General features: G+C 45.5%; 2 protein-coding genes and 1 long non-coding RNA gene across 10 annotated transcripts in view; 1 reads left to right on the forward strand and 2 right to left on the reverse strand.

Annotated features, from left to right (window-relative positions):
* Nucleotides 1-2815, reverse strand: part of LOC108315351 — an 88221-nt gene extending 85406 nt beyond the window's left edge. The window contains exon 1 of the long non-coding RNA XR_001829891.2: nt 2744-2815. This is a non-coding gene — a long non-coding RNA (uncharacterized LOC108315351). The remainder of the gene's footprint in view (nt 1-2743) is intronic.
* OXA1L (OXA1L mitochondrial inner membrane protein) lies at nt 2802-9599 on the forward strand. The gene is made up of 10 exons (XM_017544624.2): nt 2802-3032; nt 3515-3676; nt 4215-4428; nt 7581-7724; nt 7979-8064; nt 8247-8411; nt 8593-8697; nt 8808-8970; nt 9058-9138; nt 9224-9599. Exons 1-10 carry the CDS (start codon nt 2970-2972, stop codon nt 9367-9369), a joined length of 1329 nt encoding a protein of 442 aa, XP_017400113.1. The 5' UTR covers nt 2802-2969; the 3' UTR covers nt 9370-9599.
* Nucleotides 9600-10460: 861 nt separating this feature from the next.
* Nucleotides 10461-15577, reverse strand: part of SLC7A7 (solute carrier family 7 member 7) — a 44911-nt gene continuing 39794 nt past the window's right edge. For 4 of the 8 annotated variants that reach the window (XM_017544617.2, XM_017544614.2, XM_017544616.2 and 1 more), the window contains 6 exons: nt 13417-13540; nt 13069-13172; nt 12676-12772; nt 11587-11736; nt 11170-11350; nt 10461-10939 (listed from right to left, as the gene is read on the reverse strand). In XM_017544617.2, coding sequence (XP_017400106.1) covers nt 10827-10939; nt 11170-11350; nt 11587-11736; nt 12676-12772; nt 13069-13172; nt 13417-13540 — 769 coding nt within the window. In that variant the 3' untranslated portion in view covers nt 10461-10826. Of the gene's footprint in view, nt 10953-11169; nt 11351-11586; nt 11737-12675; nt 12773-13068; nt 13173-13416; nt 13541-15577 lie in introns of those variants that run through there. The other 4 variants (XM_017544622.2, XM_017544620.2, XM_017544621.2 and 1 more) reach the window with 2 other exon arrangements.

The following is a 15577-nucleotide window of genomic DNA, read 5'->3' on the forward strand; positions in this document are numbered from 1 at the left end:
CCAGGCTAGAATGCAATGGCTTGATATCAGCTCACCACAATCTCCGCCTCCCGGGTTCAAGCAAGTCTCCTGCCTCAGCCTCCTGAGTAGCTGGGATTACAGGCATGCACCACCGTGCCCAGCTGAGAATCCACTTTTTAAATGGCCTTCTTCACATGGCTGGCAAAAGTTGGTGATGACTGCTAGCTGAGGGTTCAACTGAGGCTGTTAGCCCAAACCTCGGTGCTTCTTCACGTGGCTGGTTGGGCTTTTCACAGGATGTAAGTCTGAGAAGTCAAACTTCTAACACAGCAGCTGGCTTTCCCGTGAATGCAAAATCAGAAACTATCAGGCTTTCTTAAGGCGTAGGACCAAACTGGCATAGCATCACTTCTGATGCATTCTATTGATTAAAGCAAGTTAAGGGACCTGCCAGACTCGAGAAGAGAACTCCTAAAGGTGCAAATATTGGGAAGCATGGTTCATTTGGGGCCACCAAAGTAGCAGTGTACCATAAGATAGTCACCCTGCAAAGTGCTCTGTAGCTGTGTATTTGTAATTATTCTAACTGTATTGATTTTTTTTTTGAGACACTGTCTGACTCTGTTGCCCAGGCTGCAGTGCAGTGGCACGGTCTTGGCTCACTGCAACCTCTGTCTCCTGGGCTCAGTTAATTCTCCTACCCTCAGCCTCCTGAGTAGCTGGGATTACAGGCATGCGCTACCATGCCCAGCTAACTTTTTGTATTTTTAGTAGAGATGGAGTTTCACCAAATCCCAGCACTCTGGGACGCCAACGCAGGTGAACTTCGTGATTCGCCCACCTTGGCCTCCCAAAGTGCTGGGATTATAGGTGTGAGCCACTGAACCTGGCCACTGTATTGATTTTTTAAAGTAATCTCTAAAAAAATCAATAAATTGCCGGGCGAGGTGAGTCACAACTGTAATCCCAGCACTTTGAGAGGCCAAGGCAGGCAGATCAGCTGAGGTCAGGAGTTCGAGACCAGTCTGACCAACATGGAGAAATCCTGTCTCATTCTAAAAAATAAATAAATAAATAAATAATCAATGTTTACATATTAAAAATCTATTAATGTTTAAGATAGCATCCAACATATGCAAGTGTTAGCATATACCACTAATTATAACTAAATCTGCATTATATTTTTTTGTCTCCTATTTTTGCCATATCTGTCAGGTACATTCATAATCGTCCCAAATTAGCAGTCACTGAAATCATTTCAGGTTATTGCATCTTTTCGAAACTACAGTTTGTTGTTTAGAAAGTAATCTGCACATTGAAAGACTTTGTAAAAAAAAAAAAAAAAAAAAAAANAAAAAAAAAAAAAAAAAAAAAAAAAAAAACACAAACAAGGGCCGCCGCAGTGGCTCGGGCCTATAATCCCAGCACTTTGGAAGTCCGAGGCGGATGGATCACGAAGTCAAGAAATCGAGACCATCCTGGTCAACAAGGTGAAACTCCATCTCTACTACAAATACAAAAATTAGCTGGGCATGGTGGCGCGTGCCTGTAGTCCCAGCTACTCAGGAGGCTGAGGCTGGAGAATTGCTTGAACCCAGGAGGCGGAGGTTCCGGTGAGCCGAAATCACGCCATTGCACTCCAGCCTGGGTAACAAGAGCGAAGCTCCGTCTGAAAAAAACAAACAAACAAAGCCAGGCGCTGTGGCTCACGCCTGTAATCCCAGCACTTTGGGAGGTCGAGGCGGGTGGATCACGAAGTCAAGAGGTCGAGACTATCCTGGCCAACATGGTGAAATCTCTTTTTTTTTAAAAAAAAAAAAGACTTTGTAAGGGTTCAAATGTAATCAACTCCACCTTTCTGAGCAGTAAGTTTTTTCTTCTCTGGAGATGAATGCTTTTAACTTAAAGAAAGACAACGCCCAAGCAATAGACACTTAGAGTCTAAACAATAGACCTTTAATTATCTTTTTTTTTTTTTTTTTTTGAGATGGAGTCTCACTCTGTCGCCCAGGCTGGAGTGCAGTGGCTCGATCTCCGCTCACTGCAACCTCTGCCTCTGGGTTCAAGAGATTCCTGCCTCAGCCTCCCAAGTAGCTGGAACTACAGACGTATGCCACCGCACCCGGATAGTTTTTCGTTTTTGTTTTTTGTTTTGTTTAGTAGAGAGGGGGTTTCACCAAGTTGGCCATCCTGGTCTAGAACTCCTGACCTCATGATCCACCCAACTCAGCCTCCCAAAGTGCTTAGATTACAGGAATGAGCTACCGCGCCCAGCCAAGACTTTTAATTATCTTACACAATAATGACTGGAGATAGGTGGTTCCAGGCATGGTACAGCAGCTCAATGATATCAACAAGTATTCGGGTGTTTTCTATCTTTGCTTTCAACCAGCTTCAGCATGTGAGCTTTTCATCTCAAAACTTGTCCCCTCGGGGTCAGTCCTCACACAACTCCACTAACAGAAGAAAAAATGGAAAGGTGGAGTCTCCTCTGGAAGCTTTTTATTTTTATTTGGGAGGAAAATATTTCCCAAAAGCTGCCTTCTCTTCATTTCTGTTAGAGTCTAGACTACCCTCAAATTTCATTGGACCCGCGATTACAATATTACCTAGCAATAAGAACCGAACATCATTAAGTGGGGAAAAAATCCTCCGCAAGTACAGCCAAGACTGTTCTGAGGCTATTTTTAACCTAACAAATCAGAGGACAATCGCGACATTAAAGGAAAATTACCCAGGTTTACGCCATCACTAACGAGGACAGCTTACGATGATAGCTAACCTGGCTCTTCAACTTCCTGTCAATCTCCAGAAAAGGCTCTCTGCGTGCTCATGGGTAACGCGGCTTTACAAATTTTTACCCGCCTCAAATATGGCCGCCAATCTCCGTTTTCTTTTACCACCTGATGTGCGGCGACAACTCTGGCTACATGCTGGCTTCCAAAAGTGCTTCCTCTCGCGGTGGTTCTTAGTGCGCAGGCGCAAAAGCAAGTTCTCTTCCGGTCAAAATGGCGATGAGACTGATGTGCGGACGCCGGGAGATTCTGCGCCTGCTACAGCCCGGGCGTCAGGTAAGGATTCGCCGGGGTTGAGCACCAGGATGCTCCCCTGACCCAGCGACCCAAGCCCCAGGACAGCTCGTGCTAGGGGTATGAATAAACCTGCTCACCGGGACCTGAATGTCATGACCTCTGGTCGTGTGAAGACACGCGAGAGTTAGTCCCCCACTCTGTGGGCTCAGCAGCATGGGTTGGTTGTCAGCTCCTGAGAACTGGCTTCGCCTCTGGCGAGAGCTCCTCGGGCTCATTCTCAGGGTCCCCCGATGTGGGTCTGCGATAACTGAGATGCGGGGAACCGGGGTTTGAGCTTCGTTCTCCAGGCGCCACCAGCTGCACGCCTTCGGGCCAGCAGTCTGCGCACGGTAAAAGCAATCTCCTCACCTGTAGTAGCTGGGCGGCCTGCTTCTTGAAGTGAGCATAGTGAATGCTCTTTGCCCCCACGCTAGTATTTCTGCTCCCGGTAAAGGGGCTCCATCATCCCTTTACACGCTCAGGTCCACAGCGTCACAGGGGCCTCGCAATGGCTCGGGAAACCGCTGACCCCGCGGCTCCTATTCCCAGCCGCTCCGTGCTGCCGTCGCCCACCCTACCTCTTCCTTGCGGCTCCCGGCCCCCGCAACCTCAGTACCTCTGCCATCTCGTTTGCAGAAGTCCAGGTAAGAGGTCTTTCGTCTCTGCAACATTAGGAGTGGTGTTTCCTGATTGGTTTCGTATTTTGTTTTGTTTGAGAGCAGGGGAAAGAATATAGGGCAGAGTTCTTGTCTACGTTCCACACAGCTCTCCAAAATGGTAACATCCCTGCTTGGGATGGATTTTCAATTCAGTGGGGAAATGATGGAGAGTACAACAAGAGAGATGTTATATGGTTTTCTGAGCTGTCTTAAAGAAAAGTAATTGTTTCATATTAATATATGGCAAAAATCATGATATTCATATGGCTGAAGTTTGGGAAACAGTAATATAAGAAATAACTTCCCAGCATGAAGGGAAGTCATGAAATCTTAAAGTAACTTCTCTTCCTAACTATTGACAAAAATGAGATGTCCTTTTTAAGCTTGAATTCTGTGGACACTAGGCTAACCTGGAAGAACAAGAAGTAGAGAGAACAGAACCCAGTACTGGGTTATCATAAGAGGGCCTCACTTTCTATGTGTTCATTCTACTGAATATCATACAAGGCTTTTTTTCACACAGGTTCAGGCCCCTCCTGTTGTTCCTGCAACTCCCTCACCCACAGCAGTACCTGAGGTGGCTTCTGGAGAGACTGCAGATATAGTCCAAGCTGCTGCAGAAACGAGCTTCACTGAACTGGGGCTGGGTTCATACACCCCAGTGGGACTGATCCAGAACTTACTGGAATTTATGCATGTTGACCTGGGCCTACCTTGGTGGGGGGCCATTGCTGCCTGTAAGGGGAATATACCCTGGACATGGGTTAAGGATAGAACTTCATCAATGGCAATTCTTTGAATGGATTCAGGAAGTAGTTGCGGAAGCTCTGGGGTCAGAAAAGCAGATGATTTCAAATGAGTGATAGAGGCTCATGATACCTAAATGCACTCTACCTATATTTTTTAAAGAGCATTATAAAACCATCAGATCATCTGGGATTCAAGAAGTAGATATTTGAACACAAACATGGGGCTAGAGTAAGGGTATCTTATTAACAGTCATGAAGCTGTCCTGGTTTAGAAGAATAGAAGGTCAGGTCAGGCACTTAAACCCCCAAATTGGGAAACCACTCGCATTGCTGTTATAAAGGCTAAAAGTCTGCTTTGAATTCTGTCTCTTCTCCACCTTGCTCCATCAATTATTCCTTCCCTCTCCTGTGCCTTCAGCCTTTTCCTCCTTACTGCCCTACCCTGAACATGTAAACACGCTAAAGTGTACCCGTGTGTTAGTTGGGGGAAAATTTCTTGCCTTCATTTTTAGTTCTCCTTTATCTACTACCCTATCTTCTTTCTTTGATGGCTGTTATTTATTTATATTTTGTTGCTGTTAATTTTTGTGGATACCTAGTAGGTGTATATATTTATGGGCTACATGAGATATTTTGATATAGGCATGTAAGGTTTAATAATCACATTATGGAGAATGAGATATCCATCCCCTCAAACATTTATCCTTAAAGTTAAAAACAATCCAGTTAGGCCGGACACGGTGGCTCACGCCTGTAATCCCAGCACTTTGGGAGGCCGAGACTGGTGGATCACGAGATCAAGAGATCAAGACCATCCTGGTCAACATGGTGAAACCCTGTCTCTACTAAAAATACAAAAATTAGCTGGGCATGGTGGCGCACGCCTGTAGTCCCAGCTACTCGGGAGGCTGAGGCAGGAGAGTTGCCTGAACCCAGGAGACGGAGGTTGCGGTCAGCCAAGATCGCGCCATTGCACTCCAGCCTGGGTAACAAGAGCGAAACTCCGTCTCAAAAAAAAAAAAAAAAAAACAGTTATACTTTTTATTTTATTTTTATTTATTTATTTATTGAAACGGAGTATCACTCTGTCCCCAGGCTGGAGTGCAGTGATGCAGTCTTGGCTCACTGCAACCTCCACCTCCTGATTCTCTTGCCACAGCCTCCCAAGTAGTTGGGACTACAGGTGTGCCACCACTCCTGGCTAATTTTTACATTCTAATTTTTTTTTTTTTAACCCATTGACCATCCCCAACCCTGATTACCCTTCCCAGCCTCTGGTAACCTTTCTACTCTCTGCCTATGATTTCAATTGTTTTTATTTTTAGATCCCACAAATAAGTGAGAATATGGCGATATTTGTCTTTATGTGCCTGCCTTATTTCACTTAACATAGTGCTCCAGTTCCATCCACGTTGTCACAAATGACAGCTTCATTCTTTTGATAGCTGTTAATTAAAAGATTGCTCTGCATGGGCCAGGTGCAGTGGCTCATGCTTGTAATCCCAGTACTTTGGGAGGCCGAGGCGGGTGGATCACAAGGTCAGGAGTTCAAGACCAGCCCGTCCAATATGGTGAAACCCCATCTCTACTAAAAAAATACAAAAATTGCCAGGCGCAGTGGCTCATGCCTGTAATCCCAACACTTTGGGAGGCTGAGGCGGGCGGATCATGAGGTCAGGCGATCAGGACCATCCTGGCTAACACGGTGAAACCCCGTCTCTACTAAAATTACAAAAATTAGCTGGGCGTGGTGGCATGCGCCAGTGGTCCCAGCTACTTGGGAGCCTGAGACAGGAGAATCTCTTGAACCCTGGAGGCAGAGGTTGCAGTGAGCTGAGATCACACCACTGCACTCCAGCCTGGGCGACAGTGAGACTTCGACTCAAAAAAATAAATAAAAGATTGCTTTGCATCTAGTGAGCCTACTTCTTTCCATTTACTTTGACTCTCGGCAGTCTGGCTTTTACTAATATCATCTCATTTGAACTGTCAGTGACATCATTGCTAAATCCACTTTTATTATACTTGGCCTTTCTGCATCAGAAACTTTAGACCTTAAAATCAATCCTTTGCCAGGCATGGTGGCTCATACCTGTAATCCCAGCACTTTGGGAGGCGAAGGTAGACAGATTATAAGGTCAGGAGTTCAAGACCAGCTTGGCCAATATGGTGAAACCCTGTCTCCACAATACAAAAATTAATCAGGTGTGGTGGCAGGCGCCTGTAGTCTCAGCTACTCAGGAGGCTGAGGCAGGAAAATTGCTTGAACCTGGGAAGTGGAGGTTGCAGCGAGCCGAGATTGCGCCACTGCACTCCAGCCTGGGTGACAGAGCAAGACTCTCAAAAAAATAAAAAATAAAGCCAGTCCTTTCACTTTCATGATAATCTTTCCTGATTTTCTTCCTGTCTTTCTAACCATACTTTTGCATCTCCAAATTATCTTATCTACTCCTTCAGTGCCAGTAGTCTGGGTTCTGTCCTTAGCTCCCTTCTCTTTCCACTCCACATCATCCATCATAATGTTGATAAAGCCTAAACCTGTAACCTAGTCGTATTTATTGGAATGACCAGGAAACATGAAGTGTGAGAAAAATGAAGGAACTAAAGCAGTAGGCCACCAGATTACTTCCTACTCCAGGGACTTCTAGAACAATGGCTTTCAAACTTCATTCCTGGAGGCCCTAGAGTTTCGTAAAGGTACCTCTGAACAGAGTGAAGGTCACCAAGTTTTTTTGGTTTTTGGTGTTTTTTTTTGTTTTGTTTTGTTTTGTTTTTGGTACACTGGGGCTACACCTACAGTTTGATGGAACGGGGAGACTCTTTTGGTTGTAGAAAAGTTTGGAAGCTATTGATCTAGGAAAGTGCTTTCTGTCAGTTTTTTGTTTGAGGAAACAAACAGGATTCCCGATCATCTGCTTGGAGAAGTTAATGCCATACTTTTGTGATGCCAAATCAGAGAACTGACTTGAGCCTTAAAGCAGCTAATTCATACCCCTGACCTTACTTCTGTGACTCAGGCATGAGTCACAGTATGGACAAGGCAAGAATAAAAGACCCTTTCAGTGAGGACCTAAAAACCTTCAACCTTCTAGCTGTAGAACTGCTTTAGTTTCACTCCAATTCTAGTTTGTGTTTTCCAGGTACAATCTTAGCCCGCTGCCTGATTTTTCCTGTCATCGTGAAGGGCCAGCGAGAGGCAGTCAAGAATCAAAATCACGCGCCAGAAATCCAGAAGTTTACCACTCGAATCAGAGAGGCCAGGTTGGCTGGAGACCATACTGAGTGTGAGTCAGCTGCAGAATGAGTGTGGGAGAGGACCACATTTGCACTTTTCCTGACATTTTGCTGGGAGAAAGGAACAATGTAAATCAGAAGTTGACACAGGAAAGTTCTAAAGGTTTATCTGTTTCTTGGGCCCAGTGCTCCCAGGGACTGGCCAGGGTTGGTTAGAAATTTCCCAGGCCAGGTAGGTGATGAGGATGTTCACCTCCACTGACATAACTGTTAGCCCAACCATTAATTTCCTTTCACCTCACAGTTTACAGGGCTTCTGCAGAGATGTCAATTTACCAGAAAAAGCATGGTATTAGCTTCTTTAAACCTCTAATTCTCCCTCTGACTCAGGTGAGCAAAAACATTTCCTTCCTTATTTCATCCTAAACCCATCAAATTTCCTCTCTGTGTTTCATGTGCCCCAGACCCCCAAAATAGCAAATGGTGGTGGATTATACATGGCTTTGAGTAGTGGGGTGATGAAAATGTCTCCTCTGGTAAAGCATGCTGACACTGTTTATCTCGTGTAATAGGCCCCAATCTTCATCTCCTTCTTCCTGGCTTTGAGAGAGATGGCCAACCTTCCTGTGCCCAGCCTGCAGACAGGTGGCCTCTGGTGGTTCCAGGATCTCACAGTATCCGATCCCATCTTCGTGTTACCAGTGGTAGTCACTGCTACAATGTGGGTTGTCCTTGAGGTAAGCCTAAATTGGCCAAGTGCCAGGCCTGCAAAGTGAACTGGGATTGAAGGGTAAAGTAGTTGTACAGAATAGTCATCCTTCACTTGCTGAAGAAATAGAGTTGATGGGTAAGAGGTTAAGACAAATTTACTGAAACTAACGTGCTTTCCCGACTTTTCCACCCTGCTGCTTTTGGCAGTTAGGTGCTGAGACAGGTGTACAAAATTCTGACCTTAAGTGGATGAGAAATGTGATCAGAGTGATGCCCCTGGCAGCTTTTCCCGTAACTGTCCATTTCCCCACGGTATGTAATGCTTAATGAGCTGGCTCCAAGGCCTTCTGCCACCTAGCCAGCCACCTAGCAAGGTGACCAGGGATATAGCTTCTGAGTCCTTTCTCTGTGTTCTCACCCAGGCAGTGTTTATGTACTGGCTCTCCTCCAATTTGTTTTCCTTGGCCCAAGTGTCTTGTCTCCGGATTCCAGCAGTACGCACTGTACTTAAAATCCCCCAGCGTGTTGCACATAACCCTGACAATTCAGCTTCACCGGAAGGCTTTCTAAAGAGCTTCAAAAGAGGTAAGGGCTCGTCCTCTGTGAAACAGGACCAGGTAAAGTGGTCTCAAAACATGAATGGGACTGACTCTCTTGCTTCTCTTTACACAGGCTGGAAAAATGCTGAATTGATGCAACAGCTGCAACAGCGTGAACAACGCATGCGGAATCACTTGGAGCTAGCAGCCAAGGGTAAATAACCCTTTTGGACCAAATTCTGTCTTTTGTTTCTTCCTTTCTGTTGTTCATTGAGATTTGTTTTCTCTTCTCCCCTCAGGTCCTTTACGACAGACCTTTACCCACAACCCGCTCCTACAGCCTGTAAAGAATAACCCTCCCAATATCCCTAGCAGCAGCAGCAGCAGCACCCACAACACCAGCAAACCAAAGTCAAAGTATCCCTGGCGTGACACACTTGGCTGATTTATGTTCCCTGCTCATTGTGGGAGGAACTCTGTCTCTTCAAAGATCCATCCTCAAACAAGACTTGACACTGTGTCCTTGTCCCAGTCCTAGGAACTGTGCCACACAGAGATGTTCATTTGAAAAACTGATTTCATGACAGTTTTAATATATATATTCATATTTATAAGAGAGCACTGGGTAGCCAAGTGATCTTCCCATTCACAGAGTTAGTAAACCTCTGTACTACATGCTGCTTCCTGATACTTATTGAACAGGGAAATGAGTGTGTGCTTCAGAAAACTGAAGAATATCCAGCACTTTGGGAGGCCAAGACGGGTGGATCACCTGAGGTCAGGAGTTTGAGGCCAGCCTGGCCAACATGGTGAAACCCCATCTCTACTAAAAATACAAAAACAGGCACACATGGTGGCACACACCTGTCGTCCCAGCTACTCAGGAGGCTGAGGTAAGAGGATAGCTTAAGCCCAGGAGCTTGAGGCTGCAGCGAGCCAAGATCATGCTGCTCTATATACTCCAGCCTCGGCCACAGAGCAAGATCCTGTCTCAAAAAGGAAGTTGATGTATTTTTATGTAACAATCCAACATTTCACTAGAGCATTTAGGTGTTCTGTTGTCTGCTTTTGTGTACACCCTGGTTTATCGGCCTTCGGCAGCTAGCTTAAAAGAGAAGAGATACACTTTCAAGCATAAGATTGTTTTTAGTCTTTGTGTTTTTAGGCTAATGGGAGCTGTCCAAGAGATACTATACAAAATGAAGCCAGGCCAGGCACGGTGGCTCACACCTGTAATCCCAGCACTTTGGGAGGTCGAGGTGGGTGGATCGCCCAAGGTCAGGAGTTCAAGTCCAGCCTGGCCAATATGTTGAAACCCCATCTCTACTAAAAATACAAACAGCCAGGTGTGGTGCTGCATGCCTGTAATCCCAGCTACTCTGGAGGCTGAGGCAGGAGAATCGCTTGAACCCAGGAGGCAGAGGTTGCTGTGAGCCACAAAAATAACCCGACCTCCCATAAGGATCACACCTCTGCACTCCAGTCCAGCCTGGATGACACAGCAAGAGTGTCTCAAAAAAAAAATGAAGCCAGTCAGACTAGGAACATAACCTTTTATTGTCATCCAGCACCTGTGACAGTATCATGTCTCCCTAAAAGAGACAGGGAATTGGAGTATTGTGGGTCGTTTTAAAGGAAAAGAGTAGGTAGGCATATTCAGGTGCTACTAAAACAACCAAGCTCACTCCTGACATGCTCCTCCCCACAGTGTGCTTTATTGTCCCCTTTAAAAGTCTGGAACGGTATGTAGCAAAACAAATAAATTACTTTGCATTTTAAAAAGTAAATTCAGAGGTTGAAGCTGCCTGGGCTGGTCTTCTGGACAGGTGCCTCCAAAGAAGTGAGCTTTCCTTTTCAACTTCCTTAGCTCTAGCCATAGACCAGAAACCCCTTCTTTCCACATCAGGATTCCAGGTGGTGTTTAGTTAGACTTGGGATCCTGTCGCTTGGGTATCTCTCCTCCATCTTCCAAATCCATTTCTGCAGCAACTGACATACACAGGATCTGGAGGTACCTTGTGGCAGACCCTCCAAAGAGAAATTTGAGTTGGAATTGAGAAGAGGTCAACTGGGCTGAGTTCAAGTGTCATTGAATGGAAATGGGCTTGAGGGGAGTGATTCCATTTAAGCCAAAGGGTTAATAAGAAGGGACTATGGCAAAGATGTCTTTGGAGCCTAGATTTAGAGAAAAAGGCAGAAACCAAGCTCTACAATAGCTGAGCTGACTTAAGGATGCAAGGCTTACCCACGATCCCACGGAGGTAAATAGGTCGCTTGTGTTCTGGCACTCTGATGAGGAAGTAAAAGGGCAGGCCTGAGAGGGCAATGGCAATGCCGATGAGGGAGTTGATGGTATCACTGTAAAGTGGAACAGCCACCAGGAAGATGGTGCAGAGGCAGAACACAACCGGGAAGAAAACGCTGAGCTAGGGGCACAGGAAACACAACTGGGGTGGACAGCTCAGGATTCTTAACAACTACAATAACCACACCTCCCCTAAGGATTAGCACACTGAGCCTTCTTTCCATACCTTTAATTTCAACACCTATTAACCACCAAGTCCCAGGCAAAAGTTTCTAAGTAAACTCTCTTGTAGTGGTCCCCTGTAGCAGCAACTCTAGCTATTTCAGATGGAGCAGAGATAGGATGGAGATGTCTTACCTTGAGGGGACGAGGTCGATCAGGCTCCTTCCAGCGCAGATAAAGCTGACCCACAATAGAGAGCCCCACAAAGAACCAGTAGCTGAAGCTGTAGTAGTTAATGAGCTGGAAGATATCCTCCACACACAAGTAGATCAATGCCATGATACCCTGTAAGCGAGAGCCCAAGTCAGCTCCTTTCAGGGCCTTTGTTACTCCAAGGACTTTTCACTCCCTTTATATCCCACAAATCCATCCCCCCATCAGTCCTCAGAGTCTCCTGGTCCTCTTCTGTTTTTACTCCCTTCAACACCCAAGTTGCAGTACCTTATCCCCTCTCTTACAAGTCAGTAGTCTCAACTGGTTTTTCAACCCATTTTTCAAGTTAACCCTGTATAAAGCAAGTGCAAAAGAATCCCTCAAAAGTCTTGCATAGGACCCTCTTCATAATGGCTTCAACCTACAATAATGTCCAGCTCTTTACTACTGCATGTTGAGTATCCCTAGTCCAAAATCCAAAATGCTCCACTGAGCATTTCCTTTGAGTGTTAAGTCAGCACTCAAAAAGTTTCAGATTTTTAGAGCATGTCAGATTTTGGATATTCAGATTAGAGATACTCAACCTGTATTAAAACCCATACTACTTTACCACAGGATTTTCTGATGCCATTTCTCCTACCTAAAGCCCATCTCTACCATTTGCAACCCTAGCCATCAAGATGCACTTTTTTTCTGAGAACACTTTGGTAGATTTTAAGACATAACGTACTTCAAGAAATATTTCTTTATTCACCCACTACTCCATGGAAATGATCATTTCTTCTCTTAAACACCATATTACTTGCTATCTATCATGGCAATCAATCATTACAATGTAGTCCATGTACTTTACGCCTTATCTTACAGCAGAGGTGTACCATTCCTTAGAGCATTTGGATTCTCCCGGTAGCGGCTAACATAATGCCTTGCCCATGGTGAACATTCTGATCCACCAATAGTTTTTCTATCAGAATCTATTTTGAGCTTTCAGGAAACTAGAACAGTCACTTCTACTGTTACTAAAGTTTCCCCCACAATCTGGCTTTCAGTCTCATCCTTGAGCTTACTTACATTGAAGAGCAGAGAAGGCACTGGTGTGAACCGCTCAACATGGATCATGCAGATGGCATCAGGGAGATGGCCTTCTCTTGAGCCCACGAAGAAAAGCCTATGTTAGGTAAAATAGGAGAAGCTGAGAAAACTGGTGGACACAGTGCAGCCTGGTTCACCTGTCACATGGCCCTCCCTCTCTGCCATCCCTTCCTTCAAAAGTGTTTGAATGATATGGACTGGGGCTCAGTAATGAGATTAATGACAACTGCAGGCTTCTGCTAGAAACAAGAAGAAAGAGGTTGTGGTATCAGTTGGAGACCACAGATGATTAAAGTCCAGGTCCTGAAAGTTCTACAGTCTACTGCCATAGCTCTTCAATGATACACCCCCCACAAAAGATGCCACTCTTACCTAGAAGCAGCCACAATGGAGGCATTGAGGCCACCAAAGCAGGATAATGCAACTGAGAATGGAATTATCCAGTTAAATATTCCGGATATCTGATCTGCGAAAGTCTAAAGGAAAAGATTGGAAGAATCAGTAGGATCTAAAAGGGATGAAAGACATGGATGGGCATGCCCCCTACTAGGAATCCAACCCCTCTTCCACAATGGGGATAACAGGGCCTTCTTGCAACTCCCATATCCTAAATGAACTCCTTTCAAGGCTGTCTACCCACTTTCCAAGACTTTCAAAAGCTGGAATATACCCAGTACCCCACAAGACACCCTCAAACTTCTGCTAGTGAAAATCCTTTACCACAGCAACAGCATCACTGGCCAAGATCTCCCTCATGTCTAGCACAGTATAATAGGCCACATTGGTCAAGATGTAGATGATGGTGACAATGGGCATGGAGATGCCAATGGAGAGGGGCAGGTTCCTACAGCCAAATAAAATAAAATACACATTAGTCCCACAGTCATATCCCTATCTCTCCTTTAATCCTTAGACTTTCTCTGCCACACCAGTCTTTCCAGGTATGGAAACTCTTGGTACATTTCCTCAATGAATTTGTCTTTGAGGGTGCCCTGGATAGTGGGTGAAGCTGTGAACACTTAAGTACTAAATAACGTTAGGGGAAAGGAATATCATGTTAGGAGATGGGACTGTGCAGCTGAGCACTGTGGCTCATGCCTGTAGTACCAACACTTTGGGAGGCTGAGGCAGGCAGATGGCTTCAGTCCAGGAGTTGGAGACCAGCCTGGGCAACATGGTGAAACCCAATCTCTACAAAAAATTAGCCAAGTGTCATGGCGTGTGCCAGCTACTTGGGAGGCTGAGGTGGGAGGATCACCTGAGTCTGGGGAGGTCAAGGCTACAGTGAACTGTGACTGGGCCACTGCACTCCAGCCTGGGCAAGAGAGCCAGACCCTGTCTCCAAAAAAAGAAAAGGATTAACAAAGGGTGTCCCAACATAATAACAGCACAGGAAAACGGGAGGTTATTTTGCTTTATACTCCAAAGATCTTTCCATTTCAGGATTCCGTCTCTAAGATTATCAACATTGGCAATTTTGTCTCAAGGTTAAGAAATATAAAAAACTATGGAGGCAAATTGTGAAATTTAACATTTCCAGAGAATAAGATAGGCCTTCAGTAGGAAGAGAAGTGTGTGTATCTGACAAGGAACCTATGTCTGCCCACCCCTTTCCTCAGTTTGAGAACCTCAGGAGCCGCCCTAACTGGTGGGCAAAAGAAAGATGCCAAGAGCTCTCAAGGTCCCTGTAGGCCAATAAAGCCATGATCTCTATAAACATCCTTGACAGTAAGGCTGCCAAAAAAAAACAGAGTGGGGCAAATACTCTGCAAATACAGAGTCATGCAGCTTCTCTCCGGTAGGTGGAAGCACCTCCGAGGCCTTAATCCTGTTTCTGTTATCTTTGCTCCCATAGCTGTACCACTAGTTGTGTACCAAGAGTGCTCTTTTGTTTCTCAAGCCAAAAGGAGTTTATTGGTATGAGAATTGTGATTGTTTTGACTTAAAAATTTACAGAAGACCAGGCGTGGTGGCTCATGCCTGTAATCCCAGCACTTTGGGAAGCTGAGGCAGGTGGATCACCTGAGGTCAGGAGTTCAAGACCTGCCTGGCCAACATGGTGAAACCCGTCTCTACCAAAAATAGAAAAAATAGCCAGGCGTGATGACAAGTTCCTGTAATTCCAGCTACTTGGGAGGCTGAGGCATGAGAATCACTTGAACCTGGGAGGCGGAGGTTGCAATGAGCCAAGATCACACCACTCCAGCCTGGGAAAGAGAGTGAGACTCTCTCAAAAAATATATATATATATTTACAGAAACTTCACTCCTTGGCAAATCTTAGTTCCCAGAATCACAGAATTTTAGAGCCAGGAAAGGCCCTGGAGATCACAGAATTCAACCCCTTCAATTACAGATAAGGAAGCAGGCAAAGAGATGGCCGGGCAACTCCCTCAAGGTCAGCCAACAAGTCAGTGGAAAGACAAACTCTAGGGCCTTGACTTCCTGTCCAGTGCTCTTCTCACTCTGTATGTCTACAGAGTAACAATGGTGGGGTGACATAATTGAATGACTGAAACTATACCACAATGTCAGTATGAATTTAGCAAACGAGGCAGAGATCAGAGGAAAACAGGAAGGTTTCTGGAAGCCTATATTCCAAAGCTATGTATGTGTGGATAAAGGTGGATAAAATATCTATCAAGAAAAATCTGTTTTAGGCCGGGTGCGGTGGCTCAAGCCTGTAATCCCAGCACTTTGGGAGGCCGAGGCGGGTGGATCACGAGGTCAAGAGATCGAGACCATCCTGGTCAATATGGTGAAACCCCGTCTCTATTAAAACTACAAAAAATTAGCTGGGCATGGTGGCGCGTGCCTGTAGTCCCAGCTACTCAGGAGGCTGAGGCAGGAGAATTGCCTGAACCCAGGAGGCGGAGGTTGCG

This window comes from Cebus imitator, unplaced genomic scaffold, assembly GCF_001604975.1.
Source record: "Cebus imitator isolate Cc_AM_T3 unplaced genomic scaffold, Cebus_imitator-1.0 Scaffold170, whole genome shotgun sequence".
NCBI classification, from domain to species: Eukaryota; Metazoa; Chordata; class Mammalia; order Primates; family Cebidae; genus Cebus; species Cebus imitator.